This window comes from Apium graveolens, chromosome 7 (genome assembly GCF_009905375.1).
Source record: "Apium graveolens cultivar Ventura chromosome 7, ASM990537v1, whole genome shotgun sequence".
In the NCBI taxonomy this organism is placed as follows: domain Eukaryota; kingdom Viridiplantae; phylum Streptophyta; class Magnoliopsida; order Apiales; family Apiaceae; genus Apium; species Apium graveolens.
The window spans coordinates 242365553-242382162 of record NC_133653.1 but is presented as its reverse complement, the minus strand read 5'-3'; the positions used below and the strand labels follow the sequence as shown (position 1 = coordinate 242382162).

At 36.6% G+C, this 16610-nt stretch overlaps 1 protein-coding gene across 1 annotated transcript; it reads left to right on the top strand.

The window, feature by feature from the left end:
- Positions 1–1243: 1243 nt before the first annotated feature.
- On the top strand, positions 1244–15499 carry LOC141670491 (glucose-6-phosphate 1-dehydrogenase, cytoplasmic isoform-like). The gene is made up of 15 exons (XM_074476368.1): positions 1244–1665; positions 1754–1839; positions 1989–2055; positions 2143–2329; positions 2724–2881; positions 2975–3043; positions 3519–3577; positions 3841–3877; positions 4034–4105; positions 4548–4695; positions 6979–7074; positions 12988–13058; positions 14516–14631; positions 14788–14833; positions 14932–15499. Exons 1-15 carry the CDS (start codon positions 1459–1461, stop codon positions 15097–15099), a joined length of 1587 nt encoding a protein of 528 aa, XP_074332469.1. The 5' UTR covers positions 1244–1458; the 3' UTR covers positions 15100–15499.
- Positions 15500–16610: the final 1111 nt, after the last annotated feature.

Below are 16610 nucleotides of genomic sequence, written 5' to 3'. Positions count from 1 at the left end.
TCTATCATATAGAACTTTTTGGCCATCTTGTTTTGTTTTTTCTACTCCATGGAGCTTTCTTGCTAGCAGTATGTACCTCATTTCCCCCTCACAACTTTCTTGAGTAACCCTTTTGTTCTTTATAGTTTTAAGTTTAGAAATATAACTATTTGCAGAAGACACACGCTTTCTTGATTTAATGTTTCTCTTTCTAAAGGAGCCTGTCTTTCTTGTGTTCATTATAACACTCCTTGAACTTTTCATTGTCAAACTGTCGCCAATTATCCGTAACGAGGATGTGTGGGATTCCAAATCGGCATTATCAAATTGTCCCAGAAGAATTGGGGAATCTGCTTGGTGGTTATCTTGGCCTGTGCTTTAGCCTTAATCGACTTTGTGAAGTAATATATGGCTACCACAATGAATTTCCTCTATCCTGATGCTATAGGAAGCGAACCAAGTATGTCCATTTCCCACATCGCAAAAAGTATTAGTAAGCTGATAGTTGTAAGGCTTTCCAGGGGCTGTCAAACTACAGGGGCGTGCCTTTGGGCTCGATCACGCTTCTTCACGTATAACTTTGTATCATCTAATATAGTTTGTTAGTAAAATTCCAATCGGGTTATCTTATTGGCGAGGGCTCTACCATTTAGTGCTGTCCACAAATTCCCTCGTGGGCTGTGCCAGTATAATATTATTTTTAAAGAAGATTTAATAAATATTATATGCAATAGTACCAAAAGTAAAAATGCAGAGTTATATAAATAAAAGGAAACAATTGTTCTTATAGTTTTATATTACGAAAATTATCATTATATTTGATATGATTGAATCAAGGGTGAATTTAAATTATTGGACAAGAAAAACGTGACTGAGGGGTAAGATATTTAAAATTGGGCCAATGATCTCTCTAACTCATTCGTTATGACATAGAACTTTATATTAAAAGGGTCTTTTGAATTTTTAATATAAATACTATTCATATTCGGTTCAAATCCGAATTGTAATAAACGAGACTAATTTACATTCAAGTAATGTTGTACTAAACCAAAATTTAAATAATAAAAAGTTATTTTGATCCCAAATCAGAGTATAAGAGTGGGGGCGCCTGACTAATTTAAAAGTATAATAAAAGATATATAATATAATAAATAAAAATGAATAGTAATATAATCAGTGGTTTTGTATTAAAAAAGATGAAGCCTGATAAAATAATTATAAACAATAAATAGAAAAAATGTTTTACAAGTGAAAATCATTTTGTAGGTGTTGATGGGGGATAGCACATAATAATAAAGTAACAGCCGGTGGGGCTTACCTGTCACAACGTCACAGTTGGGATCAGTTTTCCCAATCGGTGTATGTATCCAATCTAATCCCATTCCCCTCGGATTTATACTTATTATTGTAATTGTATAATAATAGCCTACCCTCACAGCATATGAAATCAGAACAGCAGTGTGTGACATAGTTCATAAGATGTCGGATAAATGGTGCTTGGAGAAAAGAGCAGCTCCTGCTGTTGAGGATGATCCTATTGTTGTTGTATCAGACGACCCTGTTGTTGTTAAAGACACTGAACCACCCTTGTCTGAAGATGGCTGTCTATCAATTGTTGTGCTTGGTGCTTCTGGGGATCTTGCCAAGAAAAAGACTTTTCCTGCACTCTTTAACCTTTACCGCCAGGTTTTTTTTTAATTGTTTTACCATCTTTTAACATTAGCCTACTGTTTCTTTCCATTTTATTACTCTAACCACCCTCACTTTTGAACAGGGTTTCTTGCAGTCACATGAAGTTTACATTTTTGGCTATGCCAGGACCAACATTTCTGATGATGACTTGAGAGATCGCATTCGTGGGTGAGACACTTGTTCATGCCATGTTGCTCCCTCGTACAAACTGAATTTAGAGTGGTCACTGCTAATTGCTAATTGCTAATTGCTAATTGCTAATTGCTAATTGCTAATTGCTAATTGCTAATTGCTAATTGCCTGTTCAATTTCTGCAGATATCTTACTCCAAACAACAACGCTACAGAAGGACACACACAAGATGTATCAAAATTTCTGCAACTGGTTAGTTAAGCTGTTCTTTCTGTCATTCTCATTTTCCATCCATGTCCACTTATATCCATGTTTTTGAATTATTTTTTCATCATGTAGATCAAATACGTCTGTGGTTCTTATGACTCACCGGAGGGTTTTCAATGTTTGGATAAGGAAATATCTGAGCATGAAATATCAAGAAACAGTGTTGAAGGATCGTCCCGTAGACTGTTCTACCTTGCACTTCCTCCTTCAGTATATCCTCCTGTCTGCAAAATGATTAAGACTTACTGCATGAATAAATGTATGTTCTTGTATGTAGCAGCTGTCCTCTGATTCTTTTATACACATTAATTTTATTTACTGTTCACTGCTCATCTAATTGAACTAAACATTCTGTTCTAAATGGTCATATACAATGCTTTTGTGATTGGATAACCGAGATTGTCTCCCCAGTTCCCCTCTTGATAATACTGCATCTGGTCATATGTGTATTACAATTTTAGATTAGTATAAAAAAGGAAGGAGATTTTTCAATGTGAGATCTAAAAACATATCTTTCCGTGTATTTACAATATCAATTGGTGTATAGACGAATCACTGGATATGTAGCCATGCAACTAGACAATTAGAACCAGTCCCTAGCATGTTACGTGTTTGGAACATAACTCTTATAAACTTGTTTATGTACGTTTCAGCTGATCTTGGCGGATGGACTCGTATTGTTGTTGAGAAGCCCTTTGGTAGGGACTTAGAGTCAGCCGAGCATCTCAGTAACCAGATAGGAGAATTGTTTGAGGAGCCACAGATATACCGTATTGATCATTATTTGGGAAAAGAGCTGGTGCAGAACTTGGTAACACAAGTCAAAAATTGTCTACCATTCTCACTTTAAAGCTTTTTCTACCTCTTACTTGTGGTATTCTTATCTTCCTATCATCTTTTGCAGTTGGTACTTCGTTTTGCTAATCGTTTCTTCCTGCCCTCATGGAATCGTGACAACATCAGTAGTGTGCAGGTTCGTGTCTATATTCTCCAACTCACTAAAACAAACAATTAAAAAGACTTACTCCTAGATTCCTGGGGTTTAGATGTTTAATCTGAGGAAATTACAGTGGCTTACAACGAAGGTTTTATGTATCCTGCTCTATATTGCTTTTCTTTTTAAAATATAAGATAGTGTCGCGATAATTTTAGTATTATCTTGGTTGGTTGGTTTTAAATTGTTTCCTTTCTAGATCGAAATTACACAACAAGTTTTTTATCATACAATTAACTTGATAGATTGTTTTTGATATATTATTTTGGAGGGCGTTGCTGTAATAAACCTAGTTGTCGTATAATTTAATTATTCTTAGTTTTTGTTTGATAAACCTAAGTACATCTTATTATATCCGCTGAGAGTGGAATTTCATAGACTGATGATATTAATATGCTGAACTATAAGTGTTTTCACCACTATTCATAATATTTTATATTATCATCACATGCAGATTGTGTTTCGAGAGGATTTTGGAACTGAGGGCCGTGGCGGATATTTTGATCAGTATGGGTATGTTATCAAAGCATACAAGTTTTTCTCATAATTATACACTTTCTATAGTTGTAATTCCGAAATTATAGCTAGAGGGTAATAGTCAAGAATTATTTGGTATGATAAGCTTCATAAGATACTCGACTTGTAAACCTTTCTTAGAGAAAATATATTTTTTAGGAGTAAAATCCATATGATAATTGCCAAATTAGTGTTATTCCGTTCTATGGTTGAAGCTATTAACTTTAACTTGCATTATCCTATGGCGTAATTTGTTGCAGAATCATCCGGGATATTATCCAAAATCATCTCTTGCAGGTGAGTCTAATTTTCTGCACTTATACATTTTTTGTGTGCCTTCGACAATATTTTAATTAAAAATACTTTAAGTTATACAGGGAATTACATTTTGATCTTGGGGGATGTCTCTCTTTTTTTTTTTGCTTATCTAATTTAAATTTCTATGAATTGTAGGTTCTTTGCCTTGTTGCTATGGAGAAACCTGTTTCTCTTAAACCTGAGCACATTCGAGATGAGAAAGTGAAGGTGAATGTTTAATATTTTCTTGCATAAACTCAAAGTTCTATGAAATGTCTAAATTAGTGTCTATACTTTGATGCCTGAACAATTTCTTTTATGTCGAGACTTTTGACGAGGAAAATCTGATTTCCTTAGTTATATATTGTTTTTATATTTCTTTCAGTTCTCACTTTCTGTCATCCGACTAGCAGCGAAATTCTTTCTTTCCTAATATCAACACATTCTTCTTATTTTGATGACCGTTCTTAATTGGTGCCAACTTTCCTCTTTTACTTATTAGTCGGCCAAGATTCAAGTTCCCAAGCCTCTAGACTCCATAAATTTCAGAAGCTTTGTTTTAATCATCTTGATATTTTTATATGGTACACTATAATTATAAAATACATTTGGACAACTTCATGAGCTGCACAGTTTCGCTCTTTACGTGATAATTTTAGTATAAATGCAGGTTCTTCAATCTGTAGCTCCACTTAAGGATGAAGAGGTTGTGCTTGGACAATATGATGGTTACTTGGATGATCCCACAGTGCCCGATGGCTCTAACACTCCCACTTTTGCAACAATGGTATTGCGTATACACAATGAAAGATGGGAAGGTACGAAATAGTGTTTCAGGATATTCTTAGTATAATTCTTTTGGTTTGGCCTTTTCTTTGGTGGTTATTCGTACCTTTTGATTTACTAATGCTACCTTTGATATATCTGGCTTTGCAAATAAAACACCACTCTCCTAAGCATACGATAAGAAGTTGAGCAAATGACCTACATACCCACTTAAACTTTAAATTTACTGCCCTTTCAACAACTATAAAAGTCTAATACATATTTAAGAACAACATAATCAAAACGTTTGAATTAGAAAATAGTCTAAAACATCAGGAATAGTCTACAAATGTCATCATTATCATATTTACTTATCTATACCATACTATATTATTAAAGCCGAATCATTAAAAGTTTGGTACTCGGTCGGTACGGCACAATACTTTTTTTTTTGGTACTTGAGTATTAATACTTAATTTTTGCTACATGGGCCCAAAATATAATATAAACACACCTTTATTCCATATTTTTATAAAATTTATTGTAACGGGCCTAACTATTAAAATACGTATACCTATTTATATTTGGAACATCTCTAGGACCTCCTCATTTCAAAACCTATTTTAACTAGTCCAAGGGATAAGCTAGCAAGTCCTTATTTCAGAAATTTAAGATTAGCCAAACATCCCCACATATGTAGTTATTTTAAATTTTGCAATTTGACTTCATAAAAATGAAAAATATCCCTTTTAAAGGTAACTTTTGGTACTTTATTGTTATTATATTAATTTTCATGCATGCATTATCAGTTGCATAGAAAGTGCATGTGTGCCTAGTGTTATCACTTAATTTTATTTCGGTAATTCCTTGTATAATACATTTCTCCATTTCAGTATAGTCTCTAATAGGATTTGTCATTATTATTATCATCTATAAAACTATGCGACTTCTGAGGTTTTCAATTTTCTTTGACTTTGGGAGTTGACTTCAGACCTTCACCTTCATCTTCAAGGACATATTGAAAACCCAAGATCCCTCCATTAGAATCATCTTCAATGTAATCAATTATCATGATCACCAAATTCCACCTTTCTTTAATTACTTACTTTCCATTCCTTAGATCCCCCCTTCACTTTAAGTTGTACCATTCCCCACATTTTCTGAACCAAATATCACATTTCTGAACCAGTTCCGACCTTTTGATAACATGTATACAATCCCTTCCCTTTAGCTATAGTCTTAAGAATTTTTCTGTAGAATTAGATTGGTCAGGCAGTGATGGGGTTAGGAAAACAAGAAGTATTTTGAGTAGTACTTTGGGCAGGGGAAAATCAGGTTTGTCTCGAACACTTAAAGCTTCAAAAGTTATTTTAGGTGAAATAGGTAATGGTGTTAGCTTAATAGCAGCTGATTTAGGTTTTGGCCGTGGTCTTTTTGGTATTTTTGTTATTGTCCCTTGGTTTTAGTAGGTTCATTAACTTCGTGTTTGGTACAGTTTGTGCATCATCAGTAGCATGTTGCGTTTATGTATCTTTAAGTTGATCACGTGAGACAAGATAATTGTCATTAACCTCAATATTGTTATCCAAGGCTAACTTGTATAGATTATCGAACTTTAAGAAGTTTCAACTCATAAAAAAATCAAAAGCCTATCATATTACCTTTCAAACATTTGAATTATCCAACCATGAGGTTTTATCTGATGCAAAAATCTACTTTCTCTAAATTCTTAACCTCTTTGTTCAGTGTCAAAACAAGAAAAAACCTCTATTTATTACCAACTTCTTAGTTTTTTTTTTTTTGCGTGGGGGAGGTAGTTTTTTATTTATAGACTACAGACAAGCTTGTTGCTTAACAAAAAAAGACCAGATTGAATGCGGGGGTAGTTTGTTCAACCATATATAGTCAGGATTGAGATTGTTAGTTCCATGTTTGGTGTAGAATCTAGCTGATTGGGGATTTAAAAGAAACCAATGGAAGTTTCTAGGATTTCAGGTAAGAAGATTTTTTGGGAGAACAGATTCAGAAAGAAGGTTTTTTTTTACTCTAGAGAGAGTGTTGTGGAGAAGCATTCATTGATTTCGCATTTTCTGTTCAACTATTGGCTATCGGAACAGATTATAGTACTCTTATTTATATGCTGCACAGCCATAACCTTACGTTAGATATTTGTAGAAGTTATGAAACTCTCGCCCTTGACTAATTACAAAGCTACTCAGTACTCCTAGTTACCAACTGTAAGTAATACTTAGCCTCCAAGGTCCTGCATCTACTTATCTGTTAAATATATTTACCTTATTTGTTAGCGCTAACATCATCACGCATATTGATTGCAGGTGTTCCTTTCGTACTTAAGGCCGGAAAAGCATTGGAATCTAGAAAGGCAGAAATTCGTATCCAATTTAAGGAAGTTCCGGGTGATATATTTAAATGTATGTTACTATATGTGTACTTTACATTTTCTGTACTGGTTTTATGTCCAAACACCATCAGTCAACATGTTAGTGGTGTTAAAGCTTTATATTCAGTGAAATTTGCCCTGCATCTGTTTATCTGCCGTGCCCTTCTTTTTTTTTTTTTGCTCATTACAATGCTTTTTATCAGCTTAACATACCTTGCCCTTGTCACACATCTATGTGTAAAATTGTTGGTGTAACATTCTGAATTCAGTGCTGTCTTGAGAAAGATAAACAATTTTTCAACCCTTGGATCAGAATGGTGAACTTGTACCCCGCAGTGTGGTTGAGCCCTTGAGGGATTATAATCATATTTACCCTCTAGTTCTATAAACCTGTGTTAAGTTCCTTGACGTAGGATCTAGTCACAGGCCTTGACACGAAGGTAAGTTTAGATAAATCTATAGTGAACTAGACTAAGCAAGACTCGTCCTTGACAGAGCCATCTTCACAAAATTTAGAATCCAGAAAAATTCTCTTTATTCTCCCGTTTCAGGCTTTATATAAAAGCTACATATAATAGACTGACCAGATCCTAAATTACTGGCATTATTCTAGGACGTAATTAGTATAACAATAGTAATAGAGGAAAACAGATAAATCAGATAATTTAGAATATGAAAATTTTTGCTGATTTCCTTCCTACATTATGCATATTTCTTTCTTCTTCTTTCATAACGCCGCCCAATAAAAACATCTATATCATCACTTTCCACCTCGGCTTTTAGCTTGTCCTCAAGCTTAAACTCTGGATAAACAACTTGGAAGTGTTCGAAAGGTTCCCAAGTTGCATTCTCATGAGAGTTTCCTTCCCACTGTACTAACAGCTCACGCTGGACTCTATTGAGCCTACTACGGACAATAGACTGAGGGATTGGTAAAGCTTTCCCCTCAAATAAAGGTGGCAGATTGCTCACATTATCTGGTGGAGGCCCTTTATATTTTTTGAGCAGAGATACGTGAAAAACATCATGTATTCTACTATCTGCCGGAAGCTCCAGTTTATACGCAACAACTCCTACTTTAGCCACGATTCTATAAGGCCCAAAATTTTTTGAAAGTAGTTTATGGTACTTCTGTCGTGCTATTGTCAGTTGACGGTAAGGCTGAAGGCGCAGCCATACCCATTCTCCAACTGAAAAAGATAATTCTCTATGACCAGAATCATAGGCGTTTTTCATCTGTTGAGCCTGTACAAGTTTGTCACGAGCAGTCTTGAGTATTGTGTCTCGTTCTTGTAGAGTTTTATCCACTTCTTCAACCCGTGTAGAACCAGGTGTATAAGAAAGAAGTTGAGGAGGCTCTCTTCTATAAACCAAATGAAACGGGGTGGTGCCAAGAGAAGTGTGAAAAGAGGTGTTGTAATAGTATTCGGCCCAAGGAAACTAAATAACATATTGTTGCGGTCGATCTCCGGTGAGACATTGTAGATACATTTCAATAGTGCGATTAACAACCTCAGTTTGACTGTCAGATTGGGGATGATAAGCCGAAGAAAAGCAGGCTTGGAACCACCAAGGCGAAATAACTCTTTCCAGAACAAACTAAGAAATACCTTGTCTCTGTCGGACACTATTGATTCAGGAAGCCCATGTAGACGAAACAACTCGGTAAAGAAGGTAGTGGCAACAGATATAGCAGTATATGGATGAGTCAATTGAATAAAATGAGCATACTAGAAAAGTCGGTCAACCACCACCGTAAAACTGATGTACCCCGAACCTTAGATAACCCTTCAACAAAGTCCATAGAGATGTCGGCCCAAACATGTTGTGGCATGGTAAGAGGCTAAAGCAAACCCGCAGGTTGGAGATTTCGCCATTTGTGGCTTTGGCAAACCAAACAATTTTGCACAAATTCCAGTACAACACGTTTCATTCCCTTCTAATAAAAATCATGATGGATTCGTTGAATAGTTTTTTTCCCACCTTCATGAGCCATATCATGGATGGCTGAAATAATGGTAGAAATAAGCGGTGATGTAGGTAGGAGATATACCTTTCCCTTAAAAAATATCAGTTGGCCCCTTACAGCCTGTAACTCCCTATGTTCAATAGGTTGTTTCTGTTGTAGTAATTCATGAGAGGTGGATATTTCTTTTCGAATTGCATCAAGGATTTCAACTTTTGGAAAAGAGATTGCCAAGAGTTGCATGGAGTTTTCATCGCATCTAGAAACACATTTGCAGCTTTATTCAACCTTCTTGCCTTAAACTCGACATGAAAATCAAAAGCCATTAGTTTACTGATCCAGTGCTGTTGTTGGGATGTAGTGATCCGCTGTTCCAACAAATATTTAAGGCTAAAATGATCAGTTTGGACCAGGAAGTGCCTTCCCCGGGGGTATGGTCGCCAATTAGAAATCGCTTTTGCCAAACCTATCAGTCTTGCTCATATGCAGCAAGTTTAAGATGTCGATCAGCAATTTTACGGCTGAAAAAAGTGATGGGATGACCAGATTGTTGTAGCACAGCCCCAAACCTGCTTCGAGAAGCATCACATTCAACTACAAACTCTTCTTCGAAATTGTGTAGCTTCAAGACGGGGGCAGTTGAGAGAGAGATTTTTAAGTTATTGAATGCATTATCAGCTTCGGGGCTCCACTTAAACGAATTTCTCTTCAACAAACTAGTTAATGGCACAACCAAATGTCCATAATCCTTAATAAACTTTCAGTAGTATCCCGTCAAATTAAGAAAACCTCGTAAAGCCTTGGTTGATTGAGGAGTAGGCCAATCAGTAATGGCCTTAATTTTTGTATTATCAACTTCAACACCAGCCCCATGGATGACATGTCCAAGGTAAATTACTTTTGGCTCGCCAAAAGTACATTTAAACTTCTTCAGAAACAACAAGTTAGAGCGCAAGAGTTCAAACACTATTCTTAGATGTTTCATATGTTCAACCCATGTTTTATGAATCAATATAGAGTCAAAAAAGACCAATAGAAACTTACGTAAATGGGACTTGAAAACTTCATTCATCAAACTCTGAAAAGTGGAAGGGCCATTTGTAAGGCCGAAGGTCATGACCAGAAATTCAAAATGACCGTGATGAGTTCTAAAGGTTGTCTTTGCTGTATCTTCCGAGGCCACCCTGATTTGATAAAAACCTGCCCGTAAATCCAACTTTGTGAAGTAATGCGCTCCATGAGTTTATCTAATAACTCATCCACTGTTGGTATGGGGAATTTATCCTTAACGGTGCTGGAATTTATCCTTAACGGTGCTAGAATTAAGCTCACGATAGTCCACACAAAAACACCATGTGCCTATTTGTTTCTTCACTAAAAGGACCGGAGAAGAGAAGGGAGATTTACTTGGCCGAATGATCCCTTGATGTAACATTTGTTCGCATTTTTTTTCAATTTCATCTTTCTGAAAATGCGGGTACCGATAAGGTCGCAGACAACAGGCCCTTTTCCAGGTAAAAGATGTTCCAGGTAAAAGATGTATACGATGATCATATATGATGATCACTTTCACGGCTAAGACGCAAACCTGAAGGCTCCATAAATAAATCTGCAAATTCGGAGAACAGGTCATCTAATATTACTGTAGTTGAATTATGTGTCTGCATCAAACTAAGTCGTGGTTCTGCTATAGGAGGCAGCCCTAACCATACAATTTTCTGTCAGTTTGGAACAAATTGCATAGTCAAAGAACTGAAGTCCCACAAAATTGGTCCGAGGGTGCATAACCATATTACTACTAAGACCACATCAAACCCCTCCAATGGAATAGTATAAAAATCTGCTTGAAAATTATTATTGCAACTTGAAGGAAAACTGACTTGCAGATACCCATGTTTGTTACACGTTCTCCATTTGCCACACATACTTGTAGTCCTGGTCTTCTCCACACTTTCAGTACCCAACTTGGAAGTAACCCCTATCGCAAAAAGTTATGTGTGCTATCGGAGTCTACCTATACTGAAACTGTAACACCGGATACTTCTGCTAAGACCATACTGATGGCATTTAAAGAAATCCCGAGTTCTTCCGTTAGGTCTTCTTCTAATTCAGCATCATCATCAGGAACCTCGATCCAAAATATTTGCTTGCATTTATGCTCTTGTTATAGGATTCATCGCAGTTATAACAAAGTCCCTTAGCCCTTCGTTCAGCCATTTTTGCTCGCGTTAATTTTTTAAAAAATTGTGTAGAAGTGTTCACCTTGTTGCTGCCTCCACTTGGCTTTCCAGATTGTCCCCCGCTTTTGGTAGCTATTTTCTTGTTAGAAGTGGCAATAGATTCGTTGTAGTTGGATTTGTTAACAGGCCAACTTTTATTAGCTCGCGATGTTAAGATTTCTTGTGAAATTATTTGCTTCAGTTCCAAAGCATGTGCCATATTCATCGCAATTCCAAGGTTTCCTGGTTGCTGCAACTCGATGTCAATCCGAAGTTCGTTCAATCCAGCAGTAAAAAGATTCACTTGCTAATGTGGAGTAAGATCTGAGCACCTGGCCAATAATGATTGAAATTGGCGTTGATAATCTTCGACGGATTCGGTCTGTTTGAAATTGACCAACTCCCCCAAAGGGTTTACTCATGGGTGGCCCAAATCGCACATGAAAAATTCCTTAACCCTTTCCCAGTTCGGTCCTGGTTCTTCCGATCAAACCACAATTGTTCCTCTCCTAATAAATGAAAAGCAAGTAGTCCTACCTTATGTCCTTCAGCAATCTTTTGGCTGATGAAGAACTTTTCGCATCTTTTTAACCATCCTAAAGGGTCATCAGTGCCATCATAAGTAGGGAATTCCATCTCAGAATATCGAGGTACCATAGTTCCTCCTATCTGCGATTCAGATCTGCCTTTTACTCGTGAACTTCCTTGGTCGTCATTGATCTTGCTGTTTTGTCCTTTGATGTTATCCTTGTCTCCCCCTTTACTTTTCTCTTTGACTGAAATTGACAACTCCGCCATTTGTTCTTCAAGTGCTCGTTGTCGTGTAGCCATCTGTTCCATAAAGGCCTCCAATTTGGTCATCAGATTCGTTGTGTCACCCATGACGCCAAGCTCTGATACCAAGATGTTATGTTCCTTGGCGTAGGATCTAGTCACAGGCCTTGACACGAAGGTAAGTTTAAATAAATCTTAGTGAACTAGACTAAGCAAGACCCATCCTTGACAGAGCCCTCTTACACAAAACTTTGAATCCAGAAAAATTCTCTTTATTCTCCCGTTTCAGGCTTTATGTAAAAGCTACATATAATAGACTGACCAGATCCTAAATATAGGCATTATTTTTGGATTGTAATTAGTATAACAATAGTAATATAGGAAAGCAGATAAATCAGATAATTTTGAATAAGAAATACAATCTTGCTGATTCCCTTCCTCCATTATGCAGATTTATTTCTTCTTCTTTCATGACACCGCCCAATAAAAGCATCCATATCAACCTGTTGTTTGCTCTAATAGTAGAGTGTGTGGCTTTCATGATCCCAGTTTACATCTTGGTAGGCATTCTAAATTAGAGAGGAAGGCAGATATTGCAGTTACCCCTTTCCCAATTGGACTGGGGACTAGGGAGGCTGATGGCCAAGTAACCTCCCAGCGTAAATTTGGAATAGGTGTTTAGCTCAATGAGAATTTCAAATCAAGGTTTAAAAAATATTAATCCTTATCAAAATTTGGTAGAAGAATCATAGTGCCTAACGAGTTTGTCTTTAAATAGAATATGGTTCAAGGAGTAGTGTACATAGATACCAAATTGTGACATGCATGTAGTAAATCACAATCTAAATACACTTTAGGGAACACATGTGCATTACCAATTACGACTTGTATTGATTTTTGTCTCCTATTTGGTAGTTTGTAGTGTTCATTTGAATAGTTATATAGTTTGAAGTCTAAACAGAGAATGTTCTTTTATATATTTTAGGTCAAAAGCAGGGGAGAAATGAATTTGTGATACGGTTACAACCTTCAGAGGCCATGTATATGAAGCTTACAGTAAGTGACTCGTGTTTATTGAGCTACAATTGGTGATGCTGTTCAGAGATGTTTAAATTTTCTGCCCATGGTTGCTCACAATATAATTTAGTATTTATTCTCCCCATATGTACAAGGCCTATCAGCTTCTCACACCATATCTCACAGTGCATCTTTTTGTATTTTTAGTTGCATCAATTGCAGAATTTTTAGAACTCCCACATGCCTCTACTGAGGCTTGAACACCCGACCTTATGTTTTTTTGCTATTCGCCTGAACCTACCTAGGAGAAGAGGGGTATCCACTAGGCTACAATACCATTTATGATACTTTCCTCGTCAATATATCGAAAGATACTTTTCCCCTCACCTACCATGCATAACTTAAATCTTTTGAAGTTTGAAGAGAATTTTTGCATGTAAATTCCGTTACAGTGCTTTGGAATTTTATATTTTTTTAAAATAAGTATGAAACTCCAGTCTCTAACCAAAAGGAAGATACCAGTTATAGGCTGACAGGGTTTGGTTACTTGCTTTGAGTCACTCTTTACTTCATCCCACGGGATGCCTTGGTTAATATTATTATATTTTGACTAACAAGTTTATTGCGACATGGAATTGCCTTGTTAGCTATGTTACTTAGACTTCCAAATTTTGGTCACTCCACCCGAGTCAGACACTCAGACACAACTATAATTTAGTGATCTGTTACCTGAAATATGGACACTTTGACCAACTAAAATACCACATTTGATATGAACTTGCGTTGAAAAGATAATTATATGATACGAAAGAAAGAAGCATTGTTTAATTGTTAGGGTATGTTATTTTTATACTATACATGATTGTTACTCCCTCCGTCCCTCTAGATTATATACGTCTACTGTTTGCACGCATTTCGAGACTTCTATAAAGTATAGTTTCATAATATTTTTTTAAAATTTTCTTTTTTTGAATAAAAGTTTAAACATAAACTTTTATTCAGGAATTTTTTTTTAAAAAAAAATATTATGAAGTTATGCTTTAAAGCAGCATTGAAAAGCGTGTCAAAAAGTAATGTATAGAATTCAATGGGACAGAGGGAGTAATAAATTATTCCGCGTCCAAATACCGTGTCCAAATATAGGACAGTGTCCTCGCGTCCCCAATTTGTAAATTTTGAAAATCAGACACTCAAATATGTGTTATGTCTGGCAACCCGAGTCAGAGTAACAAAAACTTGAATATGAATATGAGAAATCACTTTGAATTACTTGTGCGGTTGTGCCTAAACGTGAAATAAATTGTTTGGAATTAGGAAATCAGTCTTGAGATTCTTTAGGGAGAGCTATTCTGAGTATAATGGAATTCATCGTCATAAGTTTCTCTCTCTAGTTTTTTTGTGCTGCAATTCACTTGAAAATAGAGCATGTTAGTGTTTTTTTATTCATCTGAATCATAAGTTAAAATTTAATGCCACACTTTATTTCTTTCATGTAGGTCAAGAAGCCTGGACTTGAAATGTCAACTGCTCAGAGTGAGCTCGACTTGTCATATGGGCAGCGTTATCAGGATGTAACCATACCAGAGGCTTATGAACGACTTATTCTTGACACGTATATATATTTCTTTTATAAATTAACTGAACACTTACTTTTTGCGTTAAACGCAGTTTGCATCTACTGCTTTTTTTTTGTGTGATTTTGTGCATCAAAATATTGCTCGAATGAAAGGTTTCCATGGCAGTGCTTAATTAATTTTTATTTTTACAGTATAAGGGGTGATCAGCAGCATTTTGTTCGCAGAGATGAGTTGAAGGTACGGTAATGACAAATTTGAATGACATAAACAGGGACAGCTGCATTACAACTCTAATACTTATATGATTTGAATGTTTATTTTGTTTGCATTATCAGGCAGCCTGGGAGATTTTCACCGCTCTTCTGCACAGAATAGATAAAGGTGAACTTAAATCAGTTTCATACAAGCCTGGAAGCCGAGGCCCAGAGGAAGCGGATGAGTTGCTGAAAAAAGTTGGCTATGCTCAAACACATGGCTATACATGGATCCCTCCAACCCTATAATCTGAACTACTATGAGGCTGCATTGATGCTTGTTTATTTGCTAAGATAAGATGGGAAGTGCCCAAGGTCCCTTGTGAAAGAATAAATACATCAGTGCAAATATATGTCTGTGATGCACATGATGTTTTTACGAGGATTAACCACTTTCAAAGTTAGCTTGATCTATTTACTTAACCTTGTTCAGTAAAGTGTGTCTTTATAATGTGTGTATCCATTATAAGTTGTTGAAAATGTGAAGCCTATATTTGTTGTTTTTGAAGCCTGTATTTTGTTGTTTCGGTACGTGGCTGTATAATATCTGTTCAATATATATTTTCAAGTAAATTTGGATAATGTGCTACAAGATTACAGCTGATTAAATTCAATTTATACAACTAGCTGTACTTTATTTATTGATTGATGTATAATCTGTATCCGCCCCCCCAGCCCGGTGCCTGTATGTCAGGGACGTGTCTTATAACATACTGCTAGCCAGTGTTGGTCCATCTGGATTTTAAAAAAATATTGAGAAATATCGCAGTATGTTGGACCAGGACAAGACGGCCCAAAGGAATTATAGTTAGAATAATTGTAATACATTATGTAAAACCCAAGAAGGCCCACTTTGTAAGGAAAAAACCCATTTGGGACTTAGTATAAATAAAAGACAACAATCCCATTTGAAGGGGTTGACAAATTATAGCAAAAAGACAATCTCCTAAAATTAGAGTCTAATAATATAATATTATTGGAACATCATTTGGCGCTAGGAGCTTTGCTTTAACAAGATCCAACCAGAAGATGATTGTAGAAGAGCTTGATCCGGGAACCGCCGGACCGACTCAGGTAAAGGAGTTGACGGCAGAAGTTGCCGCCGACCCCTCGACCCACGGCGATCGCGAGCTTCCTAAACAACCGGCCTTGAAGCCGAAGTGTTTGTTTCCTCCACCTGAGGCGCCTCCGGAAGATCAATCTTTGGGCTTGAAGGACACACTTCAAAGGGACAGAAAAAGAAAAACTGTTTCGGATCAGCGTTTTAGAGTTCAGACATCTAAAGGAAAGAAAGTCCTCTCGAGCGACATACGACTACATTTGGAAAGGAAAGAAAGGCTAAAAGCCCAAAACCAAGAAAATCCAGAAGACCCACTTGATTCAGATGAAGAACTCGAGTTTCTAGAACACGAAACTCGGAGATTGCAGGCTAAACTTGAGCGAAAACGCGAGATTCACCGTCTCCGTCGAGAGCTCCAACAAACTACAGTTCAAAATGAAGAACAAGACGATGAATTTTATGACGGGGACGATGCTGAGTACGAATATGAACCGTCGGCAGTCGACATATTCACAACCACGCGAACGTCGACAGAGGACAGTGTCATCTACCGATGTCTCGCGTCAGACAGAATCCACAGAATCTATATCTCACGAGGAGTTTGCTAAAATGCAGGAGGAAATCGCCCAGATGCGTACCTTGATGAAAAATCAGGCAGGGTTTGAAACCGTTTCTGAGAGCCCCCTATCATTGGTGCTTG